This window comes from Salvelinus namaycush, chromosome 24 (assembly GCF_016432855.1).
Source record: "Salvelinus namaycush isolate Seneca chromosome 24, SaNama_1.0, whole genome shotgun sequence".
In the NCBI taxonomy this organism is placed as follows: domain Eukaryota; kingdom Metazoa; phylum Chordata; class Actinopteri; order Salmoniformes; family Salmonidae; genus Salvelinus; species Salvelinus namaycush.
The window spans coordinates 2,331,465-2,347,473 of NC_052330.1; the positions used below are offsets into that span (position 1 = coordinate 2,331,465).

Here is a 16,009-nt window from a genome sequence, read left to right on the forward strand (position 1 = left end):
TTGGACCGCAGAGTGAAGGAAAAGCAGCCCACAAGTGCTCAGTATATGTGGGAACTCCTTAAAGACTTTTGTAATGCATTCCTCATGAAGCTGGTTGAGAGAATGCCAAGAGTGTGCAAAGCCGTAATCAAGGCAAAGGGTGGCTCTGCCCCACCTGCTCTGAATGACGGGTCGCCACTGCATGAGAGCCAGTTTCATCATAGCGCTTGAGGGTTTTTGCGACTGCACTTGAAGAAACTTGAACATTTCTTGAAATCTTCCGCATTAACTGATATGCATGTTTTAATGTAATGATGGATTTTTGTTTCTTTTTGCTTATTTGAGCTGTTCTTGCCATAATATGGACTTGGTCTTTTACCAAATAGGGCCATTTCTTCATACCATCCCTACCTTGTCTCAACACAACTGATTGGCTCAAACACATTAAGAAGGAAAGAAATTCCACAAATGTACTTTTAACAAGGCACACCTGTTAATTGAAATGCATTCCAGGTGACTACCTCGTGAAGCTGGTTGAGAGAATGCCAAGAGTGTGCAAAGCTGTCATCAAGGCAAAGGGTGGCTACTTTGAAGAATCTCAAAATAAAATATATTTTGACTTATTCTATAATATAAAAAATAGTTAAGAAAAACCCTGAAATGAGTAGGTGTGTCCAAACTGTTGACTTGTACTTTATATAAAAATAATAATTAAGTATCAAGCATGAATCAGGCTATTTTTTATTTTAGGATCTTTTCGCTTTGGATATGGCGCCGTATCGGTACAGCGGAGTCAACCTGACGGGTTTCAGGATCCTAAACACTGAAAACTCTCAGGTGTCATCGATCATCGAGAAGTGGTCCATGGAACGCCTTCAAGCCCCACCCAAAGCGGACTCAGGCCTCCTGGACGGATTCATGACGGTACGGTTGAAACTGCTTATGGCTCTGTTATGCTGTGCATGCACAAACATGTTTATTGCGGTACTTCATCAAATTATATTGCTACATTTATGGGATTTTTCTCGTACAAACACTTTGTAAAGCCATTGTGTATGGAATGGTCAGTTTATATGCAATGTGAAATATGAAAATGTAAGGAAAGAGTTACTTTTATGCGTAACAGGGCAGGATAGCCAGGGCTTTAGTCCAGGTGAGAGGCTCTCTGGGAGGGCACCAAGGCTGGGCAGTAATCCCGTCTGGAGCTTTGGGGCTGAAGCTCCTGGGTCTAAATGCTCTCTAATGAGACGATTTGGATGGTAATGGACGTTTATCTGCACTCCTTCACTCGCCTCCTCTCTCGCTCTATCCTCTGGGAACCCTTCCAAAATATGACAATCTGTCAGTGTAAGGAGAGAGAGAGAGAGCAAATTATGGTAATGATGGGCTCTACTTTTTTTTTCGGGGTGCCATCCAAAAAAGCCAGCAACGATGAGGTAATTTGAAAGTGGAAAAAAAAGAAGTGGAGCCCAGGCATGGTCATTCAAGGTCCTTCTCTGTATTTATTTGTCTGAAACCGCCAATTACTTAATTTTCGCTAGCATGATATGAAGACCCTGGGGAGATGTATGCCTGTGTTTTTCTGTTTGGTATCTCTTTCCTCTGTCTGGGTATAGGACGGCAGTAAATCCATGGTGAATCATGAGAGGTACAGAAGCAGAAAGCAGAAACACAGTGTGAGAAACTGAAACGTATGCTTTGTGAATTGGAATTTAGTCTTACCCTTATCTTGCTGACTTGCTTATGGTTGCGCAATATGATATCATGCCATACTGTTTTTCATGGAAGCTGCAACCCCTAAACTAGAGCACATGCATGTCAAACACTGTCTGTGTGCTTATTCAAAGCAAAGACACTGTAGGCTCTATAAGTATCCTTTCAATCTTATTATCCAATGCACAGTAAGCTGCGTTCATTCGGGTAGGAATCTGCTCTGATGTCTTGCCAGAGAAAGACCCATTGCCACATAAGGAAGCATACCACCCCTAAAGCAATTCCCCTAGGATTATACACAAGATAAAAACAACAATGCTGCTATTCATGTATGCGAGGATTAAAGTTGCCACACCTATTTCGAGTAATTCCTATCCTAGAGCAAAAACTCTTGTTCAGGTTCATTCTCGAAGGCTGACGTAGGCTGCTAATACATATTCAGCAATTGAGGGTGGGAACATTGTGGTAATTTCCACATGTAGCAGAGAAATAACAAAAAAATAGGGCACTATTAGCACATACAAATGCATTGAATAACAGATTCACTACATGGAACAACAGACAGTCCCCCCCAAAATCTAAACAAAGTTTGTTCTGAAGTGTCTGTCCTATATCTGAGAGATATAAGAAAGATCTGGATTCTTTGTAATATTTTTTACATGTATTTAACCCCTTATTTTTTACTCTAAAACAGTCTCCATATATATTTCCATACATTTTTTCAACTGTTACCGGGGCACCTTCAGACGAGTCTTGTGAGTTCCATGGTAGTCCTAGAGCAAAACAACCAACATGTTCGAGAGAGTCTTACCTTTCCACTGAGGGGTCATGTTAGTGTGTAGCCCAAACTGCTACAGACAGAAGTTGGCAGATCGGCTGTACCGACTTCAGACGAGTCCCAAGACGCTTGTGGGGGTCGTAGAGCCAAACCGCTCAGACACTACATACGTTTTCGTGAGAATACCGATTTTTGGGATGTCTCATGGTCTGACAAACACTGCTGTAGATCGGTCACCTTCCACAGCAGATGCAGAAGGCCGACATAAGTAGATGCGGTCTGTCACGCCCTGACCTTAGAGAGCCTTTTTATTTCTCTATTTGGTTAGGTCAGGGTGTGATTTGGGTGGGCATTCTAGGTTGTCTATTTCTTTGTTGGCCGGGTATGGTTCCCAATCAGAGGCAACTGTCTATCGTTGTCTCTGATTGGGGATCATACTTAGGCAGCCCTTTTTCACACCTTCAGGTGTGGGATCTGGTCTTTGTTTTGTGTGTAGTTGCTTTCGGCACTGCATATAGCTTTACGTTCGTTTTGTGTTTTTTTGGTGTCATTTAAAATAAAAGTCTAATGTATGCCTACCACGCTGCACCTTGGTCTCCTTCTAACAACGGACGTAACACGGTCGATTGAGACACAGCCCGTTGAAAAGAACTGAATATCTCTAGCTTAAACTGACGGATTTTGCTGGATCCAATCAAGTTGTAGAAACATCTCAAAGATGATCAATGGAAACAGGATGCACTTGAGCTCAATTTCGAGTCTCATAGGAAAAGATCTGAATACTTATACATTTGTTTTTTTATTATTAATACATTTACAAACATTTCTAAAAAACAGTTTTTGCTTTGTCATTAACAGCTATAGTACCAATAGCATCCGCCATGGCAGCAGAGGGGCGGTAAATCCCAGCAACAAATAAATGTGTATTCTGGTTTATGCACACCTTTACAATCAGGAGCTCAAATTTCTTGGGAACGGAAATATTTAAAGATTAAATTAGATTTGACATATATGGCCACTCCCCTTTCTGTAATCTGTCACATTATAATAATGTACTTCAATGTCTTTATCAGAGACATAATAATTTAACCATGTTTCTGAGAGAGACAGCATGTCAGAACATGAATCCTGTACCCAAATGTCAATTGTGTCCGTTTTTTAAATCATACTTTGCACATTTAGGTGCATTAGCCCAACCTCCCGACAAGATTTAAAGTCAGAGGGGATATTCAGCTCATTCCCATCAGAGTTAACAGGCATAGGGTCATCTGCAGCTATTTGTTGAGTGAGCTGAGACTTGTCCAAGTTCCCTGGCCAACCACGTGAGAGCAGAGCAGACTGAGCATTTGACAGACCTCCCTCAAGTAGCTGGATACAGGGACTGGGGCGGGAATTGGGAGAGCAGTGTTGGCAGAGCTCAGTCCACCTGGATGAAGCTCCCGCCAAAGGAGTGGAACTGCTGCAGGGGACCAATGCTCTATTCTGGGTGTGCAAAGGAGGCCTTGGTGTTGTTTCTGTTGCGGGGTTTGGGGGCTGCCATTGGGGGCAGGAGTGTCCGAGGCCTGCCATGGGGATGGGAGTAGAGTAGGGAGGGTAACCAAAACTAGCCTGGGAGGGAGGATGTGGGGAGAATTGAGGAGGGTGGTGTGAAGAGCACTGTGGCGAAGCTCCAAACTCTCAGTATATGAGGGCTGATTATGAGAATGATACATGGTATGGACTGCATCATGTGGTGCACTACCCTCAACAGGGTAGTGGGCGATGCTGTGTAAAGCTGGGCTGAGTTGAAGTGGGCCTGGTCTATTAGAGCTGTGCTGTGATGGGCCGGGTCTGGTAGAACTGTGCTGAGGCATGCTGGGTCTGGTTTGCTGTGCTGTGATGGGCCGGGTCTGGTAGAAATGTGCTTGATGGGCCGGTCTGGCAGAGCTGTGCTGAGGTGGGCCTGGTCTGGTAGAGATTTGCTGTGATGGACCGGGTCTGGTTCATGATCTACACTGATTGAAGTTGATTTAACGATGGACATCAATAAGTGATCATTGCTTTCACCTGGAACCCTAGACCCACTCCAGTTCGCATACCGCCCCAACAGATCCACAGATGAGGCAATCTCAATTGCACTCCACAGTGCCCTTTCCCACCTGGACAAAACAAACACCTATAGTACCAGTCAAAAGTTTGGACACCGCTACTCATTCCAAGGTTTTTCTTTATTTTTTACACATTTCTACATTGTGGAATAATAGTGAAGACATCAAAACTATAAAATAACACATATGGAATCATGTAGTAAAAAAAAATGTAGTAAAAAGGATTTGCCGACTTGATTCATGATGATGACTGCTAGCTAAGATATTGAAAGCATGATGTTGACATGATCAGTCCAATCAAAGCTCAAATCAAATCAAATCAAATCAAATTTTATTTGTCATATAGACATGGTTAGCAGATGTTAATGCGAGTGTAGCGAAATGCTTATGCTTCTAGTTCCGACAATGCAGTAATAACCAACAAGTAATCTAACCTAACAATTCCACAACTACTACCTTATACACACAAGTGTAAAGGGATAAAGAATATGTACATAAAGATATATGAATGAGTGATGGTACAGAACGGCATAGGCAAGATCCAGTAGATGGTATAGTGTACAGTCTATACATATGAGATGAGTAATGTAGGGTATGTAAACATAAAGTGGCATAGTTTAAAGTGGCTATGTAACGATCGTCGTAATATTCTTCCTCCTCCTCGGACGAGGAGAGGCGAGACGGGTCGGACCAATAAGCAGAGTGATTCGTGTCCATGATATTTTAATGAATCGAACTGAACACTTAACATACAAAAAACAACAAAACGTGACAAAACCGAAAACAGTCCCGTGTGGCACGAACACTGACACGAGATACAACCACCCACAAAACACACGTGAAACCCCGGCTGCCTTAGTATGATTCTCAATCAGGGACAAACGATCTACAGCTGCCTCTGATTGAGAATCATACCAGGCCGAAACACAAAACCCCAACATAGAAAAACACACATAGACCAACCCACCCAACTCACGCCCTGACCAACTAAATAAATACAAGAAAAAAGGAAAACAGGTCAGGAACGTGACATAACCCCCCCCTTAAGGTGCGAACTCCGGGCGCACCCGCATAAACTCTAGGGGAGGGTCTGGGTGGGTGTCTGTCCACGGTGGCGGCTCTGGCGCTGGTCGTGGTCCCCAACCCACCATAGTCAAACCCCGCTTCCGTGGTCTCCTCCCAATGGCCACCCTCCATGTCAAACCCACTCTACTAAAAGGCAGCACCGGACTGAGGGGCAGCTCCGTACTGAGGGGCAGCTCCGTACTGAGGGGCAGCACCGGACTGAGGGGCAGCACCGGACTGAGGGGCAGCACCGGACTGAGGGGCAGCACCGGACTGAGGGGCGGATCCTGGCTGGCTGGCCCTGGCGGACCCTGGCCGGCTGGCTCTGGCGGATCCTGGCTGGCTGGCTCTGGCAGATCCTGGCTGGACGGCTCTGGCGGATCCTGGCTGGACGGCTCTGGCAGCTCCTGGCTGGACGGCTCTGGCAGCTCCTGGCTGACTGGCTCTGGCAGGTCCTGGCTGGACGGCTCTGGCAGGTCCTGGCTGGACGGCTCTGGCAGCTCCTGGCTGACTGGCTCTGGCAGGTCCTGGCTGGACGGCTCTGGCAGGTCCTGGCTGGACGGCTCTGGCAGGTCCTGGCTGGACGGCTCTGGCAGGTCCTGGCTGGATGGCTCTGGCAGGTCCTGGCTGGACGGCTCTGGCAGGTCCTGGCTGGACGGCTCTGGCTGGTCCTGGCTGGACGGCTCTGGCTGGTCCTGGCTGGACGGCTCTGAAGGCTCAGTACCGACGGACAGCGCTGGGCAGGCAGACAGTTCATACAGCGCTGGGAAGGCAGGCAGTTCAAACAGCGCTGGGCAGGCAGGCAGCTCAAACAGCGCTGGGCAGGCAGGCAGCTCAAACAGCGCTGGGCAGGCAGGCAGTTCAGGCGCCGCTGGGCAGACGGCAGACTTTGGCCGGCTGAGACGCACTGTAGACCTGGTGCGTGGTATAGGCACTGGCTGCGCTGGAGAGGAGGAAAGCTCTGACAGCGCTGGACAGGTGGGAGCAGCTGGAGAGAGAACCCGGAGAGACAGCCTGGTGCGGGGGGCTGCCACCGGTGGACTGGTACGTGGAGGTGGCACCGGGTATACCGGACCGTGAAGGAGGACACGCGCTCTTGAGCACCGAGCCTGCCCAACCTTACCAGGTTGAATGGTCCCCGTAGCCCTGCCAGTGCGGCGAGGTGGAATAGCCCGCACTGGGCTATGCTGGCGAACCGGGGACACCATTCGTAAGGCTGGTGCCATGTATGCCGGCCCAAGGAGACGCACTGGAGGCCAGATGCGTTGGGCCGGCTTCATGACATCCGGCTCGATGCCCAACCTAGCCCTACCAGTGCGGCGAGGTGGAATAGCCCGCACTGGGCTAAGCACGCGTACTGGGGACACCGTGCGCTTAACCGCATAACACGGTGTCTGACCAGTACGACGCCCTCTCACTCCACGGTAAGCACGGGGAGTTGGCTCAGGTATCCTACCCGGCTTTGCCACACTCCTCGTGTGCCCTCCCCCAAGAAATTTTTGGGTCTGACTCTCGGGCTCCCAACCGCGTCGCCGCGCTGCCTCCTCATACCAGCGCCTCTCTGCCTTCGCTGCCTCCAGCTCCGCCTTGGGACGGCGATATTCCCCTGGCTGAGCCCAGGGTCCTTTGCCGTCCAGGATCTCCTCCCAAGTCCAGGAGTCCTGGGTTTTTTCCCACTGCTGTCGCTGCCCGTTTGCACTCCGCTTGATCCTAGATTGGTGGGTGGTTCTGTAACGATCGTCGTAATATTCTTCCTCCTCCTCGGACGAGGAGAGGCGAGACGGGTCGGACCAATAAGCAGAGTGATTCGTGTCCATGATATTTTAATGAATCGAACTGAACACTTAACATACAAAAAACAACAAAACGTGACAAAACCGAAAACAGTCCCGTGTGGCACGAACACTGACACGAGATACAACCACCCACAAAACACACGTGAAACCCCGGCTGCCTTAGTATGATTCTCAATCAGGGACAAACGATCTACAGCTGCCTCTGATTGAGAATCATACCAGGCCGAACACAAAACCCCAACATAGAAAAACACACATAGACCAACCCACCCAACTCACGCCCTGACCAACTAAATAAATACAAGAAAAAAGGAAAACAGGTCAGGAACGTGACAGGCTAGTGATACATGTATTACATAAAGATGGCAAGATGCAGTGGATGATATACAGTACAGTATATACATATAGCTATGAGATGAGTAATGTAGGGTATGTAAACATTATATTAAGTGGCATTGTTTAAAGTGGCTAGTGATAAATTTTTACATAATTTCCATCAATTCCCATTATTAAAGTGGCTGGAGTTGAGTCAGTATGTTGGCAGCGGCCACTAAATGTTAGTGGTGGCTGTTTAACAGTCTGATGGCCTTGAGATAGAAGCTGTTTTTCAGTCTCTCGGTCCCTGCTTTGATGCACCTGTACTGACCTCGCCTTCTGGATGATAGCGGGGTGAACAGGCAGTGGCTCGGGTGGTTGTTGTCCTTGATGATCTTTATGGCCTTCCTGTGACATCGGGTGGTGTAGGTGTCCTGGAGGGCAGGTAGTTTGCCCCCGGTGATGCGTTGTGCAGACCTCACTACCCTCTGGAGAGCCTTACGGTTGTGGGCGGAGCAGTTGCCGTACCAGGCGGTGATACAGCCCGACAGGATGCTCTCGATTGTGCATCTGTAGAAGTTTGTGAGTGCTTTTGGTGACAAGCCAAATTTCTTCAGCCTCCTGAGGTTGAAGAGGCGCTGCTGCGCCTTCTTCACAACGCTGTCTGTGTGGGTGGACAAATTCAGTTTGTCCGTGATGTGTACACCGAGTAACTTAAAACTTTCCACCTTCTCCACTACTGTCCCGTCGATGTGGATAGGGGGGTGCTCCCTCTGCTGTTTCCTGAAGTCCACAAACATCTCTTTTGTTTTGTTGACGTTGAGTGTGAGGTTATTTTCCTGACACCACACTCCGAGGGCCCTCACCTCCTCCCTGTAGGCCGTCTCGTCGTTGTTGGTAATCAAGCCTACCACTGTAGTGTCGTTCGCAAACTTGATGATTGAGTTGGAGGCGTGCATGGCCACGCAGTCGTGGGTGAACAGGGAGTACAGGAGAGGGCTCAGAACGCACCCTTGTGGGGCCCCAGTGTTGAGGATCAGCGGGGTGGAGATGTTGTTACCTACCCTCACCACCTGGGGGCGGCCCGTCAGGAAGTCCAGGACCCAGTTGCACAGGGCGGGGTCGAGACCCAGGGTCTCGAGCTTGATGACGAGTTTGGAGTGTACTATGGTGTTAAATGCTGAGCTGTAGTCGATGAACATCATTCTCACATAGGTATTCCTCTTGTCCAGATGGGTTAGGGCAGGGTGCAGTGTGGTTGCGATTGGACAGGACAGGAAAATTGTCGAATTCATGCACTTATCAAGAGAACGTCCCTGGTCATCCTTACTGCCTCTGATCTGGCAGAATCACTAAAAACAAATGCTTTGTTTGTAAATTGAACTGTGGCCCTGGCTATCTGGCTATCTGTAAATAAAAAATAAAAAAATCGTGTTGTCTGATTTGCTTAATATAAGGCATTTTAAATGATTTATACTTTTACTTTTGATACTTAAGTACATTTACAACCAAATAATTTTAGACTTTTACTCAAGTAGTATTTTACTCGGTGACTTTTACTTTTACTTGAGTCATTTTCTTATAAGTTATCTTTAGAAGAAAAGAAGGGTACGTTTTCCACCATTGGTTGGAATTGGCTTGGAGGGTTCGTGGGTGGCTTTTCACCATTTCTGTGGATTCCTTACTCATTGTTAGAAAAAAGTATATGAATCCTATAAATTAAAATGGCCAGTTTGGGCGCGATCATTTAGCTTAATTTCTCAGAGAGAAATTGCAGGAATACTAATCTTATCTGTTTCTGACTACAGAAAGTTTTCTTTCTCCAGCAATTATTTTGACAATTCTTGCACATATGCACGACCACACGGTAATGGCAATCACACACCATAATATACACACAACATTTAAGACACAGCAACAATACTGCTCTATTCAACCCAAATCCAAACCTTTCAAAAACATAAACATCTACCTATTCTTTTCTTTGTTCGGTCCTTGGAAATAACATCCTTTCAGTGTTATATATTTTTATTTCCAAAGGAAAAATAGGAATAGAATAGAATAGGATTGGAAAGGTGTTCTAAAATCAGTAGCACTTTCTAGTGTGTGGGCCAGTAGCCTTCTGCCATCTTGAATGGAATCAGTAAATTAGGAACGAACTGAAGGAAATGTACAGAACAAGCTTATATGACCTTCCAAAGTATCCCTAGCATATCTTGTTCCATCTCCAGAATACAGTGTCCTTCACATTCTATTTCTATGGTCCGTCAAGCCTCCCTAGCGCTTCTCTATATCCAGTGACCAGGCAACAGTTTTGTAGCAGATGGTTGCCAGGACAACACCATCCCAGAGTCACCTTGTGGTGTCATGGCTGATTGATAGACTGAAACGGAATGAGGAGGACGTCTATAGTCGGTCTCAGTAAAACATGCAGGTATGCATGCAGTGTTTGGCTCGCTATACTGGCCCCTGAATTGATGCAGTATATACTGTATAATCACATTAATGCTGAGTTCCCTGGGTTAGTCCAACAGTGTGTAAATTAACTCTGTATAATAAACTGTATGTATACTGTGTGTTTTCCTCAGCCAGGACAAGAAACCCACACACAAAAGCGAATTAGAGCATACACACACACACATTTTGTTTGGCAGATTGTCATGTTTCGATATTTATGACATGTATGAATGCATAATAAGAGCAGGGATCATAATTACACCAACTCGTGTGTGTTGTGTGCGCTTGCATGTGTGTGTGTGTCCGCCTAAGTGCGTGCGTGCACATGCATGCAGGTAGGGATACTAATTAAACCAACTTGTGTGTTTTGGGTGGGTGTTTGTGTGTGTTTATGAATGCAGGTATGTGTTGGTGAATGTATGTGTGTGTGTGTGCCTGTATATGCGTGTGTGTTTGTACTGTATACGTGTGTATAATGAATTACGATGCCACATTATACTTCATCCTCCAGCGACTGTTAGTGTTCCTCAGTGCTCTCGACCCTAAAGTCACAGTGTAGCTAAACAACACAGACATGTGCACCATGCTAACGAGGTGAAACGCTTAACAGGCTAAATTACTACAGTAAAACCACACCTGGCCACACCACACCTATAAAAACCTGTCAAAAAACGTAGTCAAATTTAGCACACACATACATTGCATTGGCCGATAACTGTAAAAATGTCGTATTGTCACAACACGATAGAGTATACATCCCTCCTTTTCGTGACTGTGTGTGCGTTCCACCAGATTATAGAGATACTACAGCTATAGCGCCTCATCCAATGCATCCAGTACAGTAAACACAGATGGCAGGGAGGGAGGGAGGGAGGGAAGGCACTAGCTGGGGAGAACAAGCTCTCCTCCCAGTATTAACAAGCACTGCTGGGACCAGAGGAAAAGGAGGGAAGGAGAACCATCCACACAGTGAGAGATGGAGGAACCTGCTCTGTATGGCAGCCGCAGCTACAGCCACAGTCACGCTCTGATTAGCAGCGTTAACCTGAAACAAGCTGGAGGTTTGGTATGGAGGTAGATTGCTGAAAAAAAATTGCAAATGAATCCTCCATAGTTTTGTGAGGGAGGAGGAAGAGGAGGAGATGGGATATACTGGGTTTTACAACTACTCAATGCCGAGCAGGGGGAGATGTTCCCCCAGCACGAGGTGTCCTCGGGCGGGGAAGGACTTGGCACAGACCCTACCCTCCCTGGAACTTACATGGCTAGTTTCTAGCTTCCATACTCTCCATCCTTCCGTGCAAGGCCCTGGGCCCTCATGCAGCAACAGTTTACTGAATGGGGAAATGCCATGGCAACTCCGGTTGCCATGGCAACCCACGCTCCGTTGATCTGAGTCCGACCCAAGCCCACCATCTGTCAGGCTAGAAAACAAGCAACGGCTTTGCACACTGTGATGTGTGCTTTGGATCTTTTAGCTGGACTGGCGGGGTTCTTTGCGGTCATTACGGTTCCTGTGATGTGGCTCCTTTTAAAGCGAATGACTGTGGAGTGCAGACACACTCTGCCCTGTGCTGGGCGCCACCAGCTGGGCTTGGCAGAGCATCAACACTATTAGCGGCACACGCACCTCACTCCAGAGAACCTTTGTGTGACAGAGAACACACAGAGAGAGAGAGAAACCTTAGTCATCTTAGTATGCAGCACCAAGCAAATAGGTGTTTAAAAAATAGAGTATCAGAGAAAATCCTAAGCATCACCCCTTGCTTCACACACACAGACACACACACACATACACAGACACACACATCTCAAAAAGAGTATATGAGGAGAGTCATCCTGCTTGTTTAAAGAAGAGTGGTCATGTGTGTTAGGTCTACAGCGACTAAAAAGTAACCGAAAGGTCGCTGGTTTGAATCCCCAAGCCGGCAAGGTGGAAACATCTGTTGTTCTGCAAGACGGTTCACCCCCAACAACCAACTGCTCCACGGTCGACAATGATGCGGATGTCGATTAAGGCAGCCCCCCGCACCTCTCTGATTCAGAGGGGTTGAGTTAAATGTGGAAGACATTTCGGTTGAATGCATTCAGTTGTGCAACTGAATGCATTCCCTTCTCTCACCACCCGTAGGAGCAGCCAGTGTTGTCATTGTCATGGACAGTGACTCTCTCATGGACTCTGACGAGTCCGACGTGAAGGATATACTGCTTTCCCGGGCCCAAATCCTCATCAGTTGCGAGAAGAGAAGACAGAAGAAAAGGGGGCGGAGGTTGGGCTGCCTTCTGAGAATTCGTAGGTTCTATTGGCAAACATGCGATAATTGGAAAATAAAATCGATGACCTACGAGCAAGATTAAACTACCAAAGGGACATTAAAAACTGTAATATCTTATGTTTCACCGAGTCATGGCTGAACGACAACATGAATACCATACAGCTGGTGTGTTATACACTGTGTTGGCAGGATAGAACAGCAGCCTCTGGTATGACAAGGGGTGGCGGTCTTTGTATATTTGTAAACAACAGCTGGTGCACAATATCTAAGGAAGACTCAAGATTTTGCTCGCCTGAGGCAGAGTATCTCATGGTAAGCAGTAGACCGCACCATATACCTAGAGAGTTTTCATCTGTATTTTCCGTAGCTGTCTACATACCACCACAGACCGATGCTGGCACTAAGACCGCACTCAATGAGCTGTATATCGCCATAAGAAAATAGGAAAATGCTCATCCAGAGGCGCCGCTCCTAGTGGCCTGGGACTTCAATGCAGGGAAACTTAAATCCGTTTTACCAAATTTCTACCAGCAACCAGAGGGAAAAAATACTCTAGACCACCTTTACTCCATACACAGAGACACGTACAAAGCTCTCCCTCGCCCTCCATTTGGAAAATCTGACCATAATTCTATCCTCCTGATTCCTGCTTACAAGAAAAATTGAAGCAGGAAGCACCAGTGACTCGGTCAATAAAAAAGTGTTCAAATGAAACAGATATTAAGACTGTTTAGCTAGCACAGACTGGACTATGTTCAGGGATTCTTCTGATGGCATTGAGGAGGACACCACATCAGTTACTGGCTTCATCAATACGTGCACAGATGACTTCGTCCCCACAGTGACTGTACGTACATACCCCAACCAGAAACCATGGATTACAGGCAACAGCCGCACTGAGTTAAAGGGTAGAGCTAACGCTATCAAGGAGCGGGAGAAATTCAGCTATGTCCTATGACGAACCATCAAACAGGCAAAGCGTCAATATAGGACTAAGATCGAATCGTACTACACCGGCTCTGAAGCTCGTCGGATGTTGCTCGCAAACTATTGCAGACTACAAAGAGGAGCACAGCCGAGAGCTGCCCAGTGACACGAGCCTACCAGACGAGCTAGATTACTTCTATGTTCGCTTCGAGGCAAGTAGCACTGAAACATGCATGAGAACATCAGCTGTTCCGGACTACTGTGTGAACACACTCTCCGTAGCCGATGTGAGTAAGACCTTTAAACAGGTCAACATTCACAAGGCCGCAGAGCCAGACGGATTACCAGGACGTGTACTCCGAGTATGCGCTGACCAACTGGCAAGTGTCTCCACTGACATTTTCAACCTCTCCCTGTCTGAGTCTGTAATACAAACTTGTTTCAAGCAGACCACCATAGTCCATGTGCCCAAGAACACTAAGGTAACCTGCCTAAATGACTAACGACCTGCAGCACTCACACCTGTAGCCATGAAGTGCTTTGAAAGGCTGGTCATGGCTTACATCAACACCATTATCCCAGCAACCCTAGAACCACTCAAATTTGCATACCACCCTAACAGATCCACAGATGATGCAATCTCTATTGCACTCCACACTGCCCTTTCCCACCTGGACAATAGGAACACCTATGTGAAAATGCTATTCATTGACTACAGCTCAGTGTTCAACACCATAGTGCCCTCAATGCTCATTACTAAGCTAAGGACCCTGGATTTCCTGACTGGCCGCCACCAGGTGGTAAGGGTAGGTAACAACACATCCGCTACACGTCCTCAACAAGGGGGCCCCTCAGGGGTGTGTGCTCAGTCCCCTCCTGTATTCCCTGTTCACTCATGATTGCATGGCCAGGCACAATTCCAACACCATCATTAAGTTTACCGATGACACAACAGTGGTAGGCCTGATCACCGACAATGACGAGACAGCCTACAGGGAGGTGGTCAGAGACCTGGCCGTGTGGTGCCAGGATAACAACCTCTCCCTCAACGTGATCAAGACAAAGGAGATGATTGTGGACTATAGGAAAAGGAGGACCGAACATGCCCCCATTCTCATTGACGGGGCTGTAGTGGAGCAAGTTGAGAGCTTCAAGTTCCTTGGGGTCCACATCACCAACAAACTAACATGGTCCAAGCACATTAAGACAGTCGTGAAGAGGGCACGACAATGCCTATTCCTCCTCAGGAGACTGAAAAGATTTGGCATGGGTCCTCAGATTCTCAAAAGGTTCTACAGCTGCACCATCGAGAGCATCCTGACTGATTGCATCACTGCCTGGTATGACATAGGGTAGTGCATACGGCCCAGTACATCACTGGGACCTGCCATCCAGGACCTCTATACCAGGCGGTGTCAGAGGAAGGCCCTAAAAATTGTCAAAGACTCCAGCCACCCTAGTCATAGACTGTTCTCTCTGCCACCGCATGGCAAGCGGTACCGGAGCACCAAGACTAGGTCCAAGAGGCCTCTAATCAGCTTCTACCCCTGAGCCATAAGTCTCCTGAACATCTAATCAAATGGCTACCCAGACTATTTGCATTGCCCCCCCCCCCCCCCCCCTTTACGCTGCTGCTACTCTCTGTTATTATCTATGCATAGTCACTTTAATAACTCTACCTACCTGTACATATTACCTCAATTACCTCAACTAACCGGTGCACCCGCACATTGACTCTGTACTTGTACCCCCTGTATATAGCCTCGCTATTGTTATTTTACTGCTGCTCTTTAATTATTTGTTACTTTTATTTGTTATTCATATTTTTTTTAGGTATTCTTTTTTAATCCTCATTGTTGGTTAAGGGCTTGTAAGTAAGCATTTCACTGTAAGGTCTACACCTGCTGTATTCGGCGCGTGTGACACATAAACATTTATTTGATTTGATTTAAGCACCTGCTAATTTCGCTAGGCTAGCATAGAAGGGAGGTTGCATGGTTAAATGCCCTCTTAATCAGAGACAGGCTGAGCAGCATGATGCTAATTGGACAAAGGCCGCGGAAGTGGGCATCGCTGCCAATAACACACTGTCCCAGGAAGGGACTGGAAACAAGTTCGGAAATCTGGCAAGCCCATTTGTCTAACTCAGTCGAATGAATGAACAAGCGAGCGAACGAACGAAAAAACACATGAGCTCTGTTCCTCAATGCCGATCTTCGATTCACTCTCCCTCACAAAGTGCTCTCCCTCTTCTTCTCTCTCTTTATCTCAGTCTATCAAAATGGATTACTTTATTCTCTTCCTTTTGCGCTCTTCCTTTCTGCCAGGTAACAGATTGTTTTTTTCCCTGGGTTGCTCAATGAAGGGGCTGCTTATCCTTGATTCCCTATGCATCATATCAGTAAGCAAAAGGGAATAGCAAATTTCAGGTGGCAAAAGCAAAGAACTAATTTGAGTAAGCAAAAGCAATGGGCTGCTCTGTTGTTACGGCATGTGGAAATGCAATGTGGTGAAGGGATTACGCAACAGAAAAGGAGATGGCATAGCCTTCTCATCCCCACGCTCTCACATTCAGCCTTGAGCTCAATTAAAAAGAGAGAGAGGATGGGGTAGAGA

General features: G+C 47.0%; 1 protein-coding gene across 1 annotated transcript in view; it reads left to right on the forward strand.

Annotated features, from left to right (window-relative positions):
* The window catches only part of LOC120019241 (glutamate receptor ionotropic, kainate 2-like), a 175,367-nt gene that overhangs the window by 33,532 nt on the left and 125,826 nt on the right, over positions 1 to 16,009 (forward strand). The window contains exon 6 of the mRNA XM_038962560.1: positions 730 to 903. Coding sequence (XP_038818488.1) covers positions 730 to 903 — 174 coding nt within the window. The remainder of the gene's footprint in view (positions 1 to 729; positions 904 to 16,009) is intronic.